The sequence below is a fragment of the Cervus canadensis genome, chromosome X (genome assembly GCF_019320065.1).
Source record: "Cervus canadensis isolate Bull #8, Minnesota chromosome X, ASM1932006v1, whole genome shotgun sequence".
NCBI lineage: Eukaryota > Metazoa > Chordata > Mammalia > Artiodactyla > Cervidae > Cervus > Cervus canadensis.
The window spans coordinates 100952390-100960851 of NC_057419.1; the positions used below are offsets into that span (position 1 = coordinate 100952390).

The 8462-nt window shown below is 41.8% G+C and overlaps 1 protein-coding gene across 1 annotated transcript; it reads right to left on the minus strand.

Annotated features, from left to right (window-relative positions):
* Positions 1-1375: 1375 nt before the first annotated feature.
* Positions 1376-2703, minus strand: LOC122435407 (14-3-3 protein theta-like). Its single transcript, XM_043459553.1, has 2 exons — positions 2670-2703; positions 1376-2636 (listed from the first exon to the last, which is right to left on the minus strand). The coding sequence occupies exon 2, from the start codon at positions 2588-2590 to the stop codon at positions 1853-1855; it is 738 nt and encodes a 245-aa protein (XP_043315488.1). The 5' UTR covers positions 2591-2636; positions 2670-2703; the 3' UTR covers positions 1376-1852.
* Positions 2704-8462: the final 5759 nt, after the last annotated feature.

Sequence of the window (8462 nt, forward strand, 5' to 3'; positions counted from 1 at the left end):
AGACCACGGTGTCACATTCTGTCTATAGCACTCAATGGTGGCGGAAGGTGGCGGCAGGTGTCATTTATTCTGTGCACCTCCACCAACCACTGCTGGCACTCAGAGCATCACTGCATCCCTTCTGCAGGCTTCATGCCATTTGTCAAGCTGTCTTCTAGGGACACCTCTACCTCTCTTTTCTGAATGCTTTTGAGACAAGTGCTCTGTGCCACTGGGCAGACCTTTCAAATCAATTATCCTCTCTTATTCCTAATCAATATGGCTATATCTGCTCTCCCAGGTTAATATTAAACTCTGCAAGAAGATGGACAGACATTTCCTACATGTATGGGACCATTCTTCATTTTCATGCTTTGCACTGGGCCCCTTGCCTCTGGTGGCAGTATGTGGAATGCAGGGTGTAGTCAACACAGAGAAAGCTCCCATTCTAGGAATGCAGTGATTACATTCTAGGGAGCTCAAGAGGGGACATAGTTGAAAGATGTGCTATTCTCCATTTACACGACAAAATTCAAAGAAATTCAAAGTAAACAACTTATCGTTCACACTTTCCTGCATAGTCTGGGGAAGGCTTGTGTTTGTGGTCATTGTCCATGAATCATAGTCACCATGTCTGAGAGTCAATTCAGAGCCAGTGTCCACAGGTGGCCCGATGGATCATGGCAGCATCACCATGAGTGGTGTACAGCACTGAACTGATGACATCAGGGACCTGAAGAGCCATGGCATGTGAGTAACAACAGCAATACTTCCTTTTCTTCTCAGTGGGAGATGTTGAACCATCCATGCACCATGCCCTGGACAATAAGGAACATGAAGAGGTGGTTCCTGGACATGAAAAGAAAGACATGAAGCCTGAACCCTATATGGATCCCACATGTACTGACGGGACACACAGGGAACTCCCTCCTCTCTCCCTGTTGTCCTAAATTTTCAAAACCCTATGCATCACATGAACCTGAGAATTTTGTTACATATGTTTATAAGGGCCCACAAAAATATTGCTGAATGATACTAAAGAAAAAACCCACATCATATAAAGATGGGTACAGGCATACTGCATTTTATTGTGCTTCACTTTTTTCACTTCACAGATATTGCATTTTTGCTAATTAAAAGTTTGTGGCAACCCTGTGTTAAGCAAGTCTTTTTTTTTTTTTTTTTTTTTTGTGCTCAGGTGTAAGTCGACGTTTTTATGGGAAGGGAAGTCTGCTCAACTCACAACCAGCAGGCAAATGCAAAGAGTGAATAAGGAAACTCCCTGTCACAAGAACACACGTCCTCCACACAAAGAACCAAGGAGGCATTTTATACTCCTCCCCATCCCCCAATGTCAAATGCTTTTCCATTCAATCTAATACTTCTGGATTCCTACTAAAAAGGAATACATTAAGAGGATGGAAAAGTTGCTTACTGAAAGGAAATCTCTGAAGAAGAGTAAGGGGAGGGAATGTAGAAATTAAGAAGTTATGTAGAACACCCTTTAAATTGTAATTAGCTACATTTTCTTATCTTCACAGTAATACAAAACACAGTCACTTGCAGAACTGGTTCAGATTACTTAAATACCAGATACATTTTTAGTCTTCTACATAAGTGTTTGGAAGTTACTTATGTTTGTATGAAATGAAGCTATTAATACTTTTCTACAGCAGTAACTGCACACCAGGAAGGCTAAGACAAACACAAATTAAGGAATGGAGTTTTCCCAAAGCTGCAGTGTGAAAAGACTATAAACAGCTGATTCCATACACATGAATGGGTTTCTTTGCTATAGGAAATCCAAATGGAATAAGGAATGGAGATGAGTAAAAAGGTTTCAAAGGGGAGAAAGGTGACACCCTGCATGCACTTAGTTTTCTGCCCCTTCTGCCGCATCACATTCTTCTCCTGCACTGTCTGATGTCCACAATGTGAGGTTGTCTCTCAGCAGCTGCATGATGAGGGTGCTGTCTTTGTACGAGTCTTCATTCAGTGTGTGAAGTTCTGCAATAGCCTCATCAAAAGCCGTTTTAGCCAGTGTGCAGGCCAGTTCCGGGTTATTGAGGATCTCATAGTAGAACACAGAAAAGTTAAGGGCCAGCCCCAGCCGGATGGGGTGTGTGGGTTGCATCTCTTTCTTGCTTATATGGAAAGCCTCTTGGTAAGCTCCTTGGGAATTATCTATTGTTTGCTTCCGATCATCACCACAAGCAACTTCAGCAAGGTACCGGAAGTAATCTCCCTTCATTTTCAGATAGAAGACCTTACTCTCTGGATTAGTTGCATTGGCTATGAAATACTTATCCAACAATTCCAGGACCGTGGTGCAGATGGACCTCAGCTCGGACTCCACTTTCTCCCGGTAGTCCTTGATCAGCTGCAACTTCTTGTCCGAGGTGTCGGTCTTCTGCTCGATGCTGGAGATAACCCTCCAGGCGGACCGGCGGCCCCCGACCACGTTCTTGTAGGCCACCGAGAGCAGGTTGCGCTCCTCGTTGGACAGCTCGGCGCCCTGCTCCGTCACGGCCTTCATGCAGGTGGCCATGTCGTCGTAGCGCTCGGCCTGCTCGGCCAGCTTGGCCTTCTGGATCAGCTCCGTCTTCTCCATGGGGGCCGGGGGAGCGGACAGCGAGGTGGAGCGCGGACCCGGGGGGCTGGCGGGGGGAGGGGGGACGCGGCGAGGAGGCCTTCACGTCTCCGCGGCCGCGGCACGAGTCTAAGCAAGTCTTTAAGTGCCATTTTTCCAACAGCATTTGCTCATTTCTTGAATCTGTATCACATTTTGGTAACTCTCATAATATTTCTAAAATATTTCATTGCTATTATATTTGTTATGGTGATCTTTGATGTTACTATTGTAATTATTTTGGAGTGCTATGAATGGTACCCATATAAGACAGAGAAGTTAATCGATACATGTGTGTGTTCTGACAGCTCCACCCAACAGCCATTCCCTCATCTCTCTCCCTCTCCTCAGCTTCCTTAGTCCCTGAGACACAACAATATTGAAAATAAGCCAGTTAATAACCCTACGGCAGCCTCTAAGTGTTCAGGAGAAAGGAAGAGTCATGTCTCTCAATTTCAATCAAAAGCTAGAAATGATGAAGCTTAGTGAGGAAAGCATGTCTGAAAGCTGCAACAGGCTGAAAGCTAGGCCTCTTGCACCAGTTAACCAAGTTGTGAATGCAAAGGAAAAGTTCTTGAAGGAAATTTAACACATGAATGATAAGAAAATGAAACAGCCTTATTGTTGATATGGAGAAAGTTTTAGTGATCTGGAGAGAAGACAAAGAAAGCTTAGCACTGAAGAATTGAAGCTTTTGCATTGAAACATGTATATTATCATATATGAAATAGATCACCAGGCCAGGTTCAATGCATGAGACAGGGTGCTCAGGGCTGGTGTACTTGGATGATCCTGAGGGATGGGATGGGAAGGGAGGTGGGAGGGAGGTTCAGGATGGGGAACACATGTACACCCATGGCTGATTCGTGTGAATGTATGTCAAAAACCACCACAATATTGTAAAGTAATTAGCCTCCAATTAAAATAAATCAATTTTAAAAAATTTTTTAAAAAAGAAAGCTGAGCACTGAAGATTGAAGCTTTTGAACTGTGGTATTGGAGAAGACTCTTGAGAGTCCCTTGGACTGCAAGGAGATCAAACCAGTCCATTCTAAAGGAAATCAGTCCTGAATATTCATTGGAAGGAGTGATGCTGAAGCTGTGACTCCAGTACTTTGGCCACCTGATGCGAAGAACTGACTCATTGGGAAAGAACCTGATGCTGGGAAAGATTGAATGCAGGAGAAGGGGATGACAGAGGATGAGATGGTTGGATAGCATCACCGACTGGATGGATATGAGTTTGAGGAAGCTTCAGGAGTTGGTGATGGACAGGGGGGCCTGGCGTGCTGCAGTCCATGGGGTTGCAAGGAGTTGGACATGACTGAGCGACTGAACTGAACTGAACTGTATATGAAACACCCCCCCCCACCACCACCACCACCTAGCTTTTAAAAATGCTTTGCTGAAACTCTTTGGGGAGCTCGAAGCTTTTCAGGGCTTGAGCCACCTTGTCTCCTTGCAGGACCTTGCAATAAACATTTCTCTGGTAAAATAAATGAATAAATAAAAACATACACAATGGAATATTACTAAGCTATAAAAAGATTGCATTTGAGTCAGTTCTAATGAGGTGAATGAACCTGGAGCCTATTATACAGACTGAAGTAAGCCAGAAAGAGAAACACCAATGCAGTGAATTAATGCATATATATGGAATTTAGAAAGATGGTAATGGAGACCCTATATGCAAGACAGCAAAAGAGACAGATGTAAAGATTAGACTTTTGGACTCTGTGGGAGAAGGCGAGAGTGGGATGATTTGAGAGAATAGCATTGAAACATGTATATTACCACATGTGAAATAGATGACAGTGCAAGTTCAATGCCTGAAGCAGGGCACGCAAAGCTGGTGCTCTGGGACAACCCAGAGGGATGGGATGGGGAGGGAGGTGGGAGGGGGGTTCAGGATGGGGGACACATGTACACCCATGGCAAATTCATGTCAGTGTATGGCAAAAGCCACAGTATTATAAAGTAATTAGCCTCCAATTAAAATAAATTAATAAATTAAAAAAAAAGAAATGGCCACATCCACTCCAGCCTTCAGGAACCACCACCCTGATCAGTAAGTCGCGATTAACATTGAGGCAAGAGCCTTTAGCCTACCAGCAAAAAGATTGCAACTTTCTGAAACCTCAGATGATGATTAGCATTTTTAGCAATACTGTATTTTTAATTAAAGTATGTTCATTATTTTTTAGACATTATGCTATTGTCCACTTAATAGACTACACTATAGTGAAAACATAACCTTTATAGGAACTGGGAAATCAAAAAAGTTATGTGAATCGTTTTATTGTGATATTCGCTTTATTGCACTGGTCTTCAGTCAAACCTGCAATATCTCCAAGGTGTGCTTCTACTACTATATATTCACTCACCTCAACTGGGTCTGCTATTTTCCTAAAGTGCTTTGTTTTTCAATTCTTCATAATTATTTCTTTGAACATCCATCTTTTGCGAGCCTTCAACCACCCACCATTACTTCACCTACATGTTAGAATGAACTGCTTCACAGAGAAAATTGACTCCACCAGATGAGAATGTCAATTTCCAGCCAGCAAGCCTGTAACCATGTGCACCCATCTCCTTCCTTCCACTTCCAGCAGAAGTTTCCCTTCTTCCGAATCCCATCCTGGGACCAGTCCCCCAGATCCCAGTCCTCAAGGAATCACTCACTGAGTTATTTTTGTACTCTTGGATTGTCTATCCTTTCTATCTACATGGTTCTCCCAAACAGCATTTAAATATCCTCAAGTCTCTCCTATCTTAAAAAAAATCCTCCCCTAAACCTCATACTCCTTTTAAGCAGCTACACAAGCTGTCCCCTTCCCATTCACAAACATTTCAAAAGAGTCATCTACAAAGATGCCCAGTAATTCTTAGGAGAAAATTATTGGACAGAGGGTAGAGAACAAAACATATAGCCTCTAATATCAATATACTGACGGAATATGGGACATGAAAAGAGTGGCATCACTACTTGGACACAAGGAGGGAAATACAAACTCAAAAGTGTCACCATGATTTGCAAGGATGTAATTCATAGCTGGAAGCCACTCTGAAAATGCATACTTTGTCCAAAAGGAGCAGCTCTGGTAGGCAGAGGCAAGATAGCCTTTAAAGCAAGAAAATATCCAGAGCCCTAATGTTGTAGTTCCATGAAAGGCCAATGGAAGTGAAGTGAAAGTCGCTCAGTTGTGTCCAACTCTTGACAACCCCATGGACTGTAGCCCATCAGGCTCCTCTGTCCATGGATTTCTCCAGGCAAGAATACTGGAGCAGGTTGCCTGCCATTCCTTTCTCCAGGAGATCTTCCCAACCCAGGGATCGAACCCAGGTCTCCCACATTGCAGGTAGATTCTTTACCATCTGAGCCACCCTGGGTTTGAAAAGCCAATGGGCAGGGACAAAAGCCAGTGCCTTGCACATACTGCCCCAGTCAGTGTTTACTTCATGAATGAATGAGTGAATAAGTGAATAAATCCTCCTGCATGGACAGACCACCAAGCATTTAGCCTGGTTGAGAGATGATGGTCATTATGTGAATTTCAAAACAGACCTAGAGACAAAGTCTACCAGTGATGAGTGACTGGCAGATCCTCAAGCCCTATAGGCTGCATGTTTCACATGACTCGGCAACACTTGACCCAACTGACTGCTTCTTTCCATCCCACCAAATTCCTCCTCACATCTAGCTACCTTCTTGGACCTGACGATCCTCTCCAAAACTAGAAAGTTCCAGAAGGCCCAGCTGGAAATTTTAATGCTCCTTACCATACTTTGGCTGAACAGGAAAAAAGTAGAGTGAGCTAAGTCTCCAGAGTTGTGTCTAGCTCCTAACTGCCATTCAATAAATGTTGACCAAATCGAGTCTAATTCACCCACTCCACCCCAACCACCCTCTCACACTCACACTTTACAGGTAGAGAAATCAAGACCTAGAGAAGAGACGGCACTTGTCTAAATTCCACATGAAAAACCTGACACCAGTGTCCCAGGGTCCCAGCTCCTGGGTTCGTACTTTCTTTCATCTCTAAGTCATTGCTTTTGGCAATTGTTAGTCTTCTCCATTTATTCTGGCTTCTCGTCCCTGAAGGTAGATTTTTTAAAGTTCTGTCACTTGTCATTCATTTCCTCCTTGCTAGCTACCCATATCAAATTTGTAATGGATTCTCCTTAGCCATATTCTTTGTGCCTGTCCTATTCCTGTCTTTCCCCCATGGAATATTTTCCTTGTAATAAAAAGGTTTAGTATCCTCAGTAGGAATGATGAGCAAAGTCAGAAAAATAAAATCTTCAAGTTAATGAAACTCTATACAAAGGTGGTGAGCAGGCTGGTCAATCACTAGTAACACTTTGTGTGCCAGACTGGAAAAAGTAGTGCAGGTCTCTAGAAGGCAGGCTAAGATGCTAGTCAAGTTTTATATTACATTTTTCCTTCAGAGATAGAGAAATCCTGATTCATACTCCTTCAAGAATTGAGTATGTTAGAAATTGAATGCCAAAGATTTGAAGAGCTGACTTAAATCCTCTGGAAATATACCAGAGCAAATTATAGGTTGGTCAGCGGTTTAAAGATGAAAAATGAAACTATAAATATGTAAAATAACATACAGGTGGAATATTTTTATACTCTTAAAGTACAGAAGGCAACCTTTTCTAGCATGAGTTTAAAGGCAGGAAGCATAAAGTAAAAGATTGATAGATTTTATTACTTTTAAATTGAATTCTTTTGCACAACACACAGAAAAAGCAAGTTGTGAAAAAATTTGCAATATATGTAACAAAGAAGCTAACAGTCATAGTATTTTAAAACTCTTAAAAATCTATAAGAACATAAATAACTTGACAGAAAAATGAGCAAACAACATAAATGAAAACGACACCAAAAGATAATTAAGATTGTTTGATCAAACTATTAATAGTAGAAATGTATTGTTGATGTGAATGCAGATTAGTGCAAGCTTTCAGCAGGGCGATCTGGAGAAGTGCATGAATCAGACAAGAATGGAGCATATTAGAAAAATGTCTACTAGTGGGATTTAGTCAATTAAGTTCTTTGTGTACCAATGCAAAGGAATATTATGAATGTGCTAAAAAGGATGACGCAAATCTGTATTTCCTGACATTAAATGGGGTCCTCAGCACATCATTAAGTGAGAAGCTCAGGTTACAAGGCAACGTGCATCAAATAATTTTTATTTTCATGAAAAAAGTTTTCTTTGCACATGATAAAAGCTTGCACCGACATCAAAATGTTAATTATGGCTTCTCTAGTGTGGGACTAAATGTGATTTTCAGTCCTCTTTACATTTTTTGAATTGTCTGAAAAAAATTTTTAATGATAATAATGTTTATTGGATTTATATAGCAAGCATTTTTATGGCTTATATATGTCAGGCATTGTTCTAAGATCTTTATAAATATTACCTCATTTTTCCCAGAACAGAAAAATGTAAGTAAGAAAAAAGTAAGAATATATTTTCATGTAAGAGGTAGAGTGGAGGGGGAGCCTCTCAGAAGCCAGAGGATGCTGGATAATATGAGACTCTTATAGAAGAAAGCCACCATGTTTTGACTCAAAGCTATCTCCTTTTAATGACACAACAAGGTCAGCAGGTCATGGGATCCCCATTCCTTTGCCTTTCTCTGATTCCTTTTAATGATGGGACAACTAATTAGTCATTAAGGATTAGCCAAAGAGAGCTTAAGCAGAGGGGCAGGCTGGAGCTGGGGGAGGGGGAGTTTCCAGTCACACAGACTCAGCTTTGATTCTGGGCTCCACTACTTGGGAGCTGTAGGATTCTGTGCAAGTTGCTTCACTGTTCAGAATTTCAGTTTCCTTATC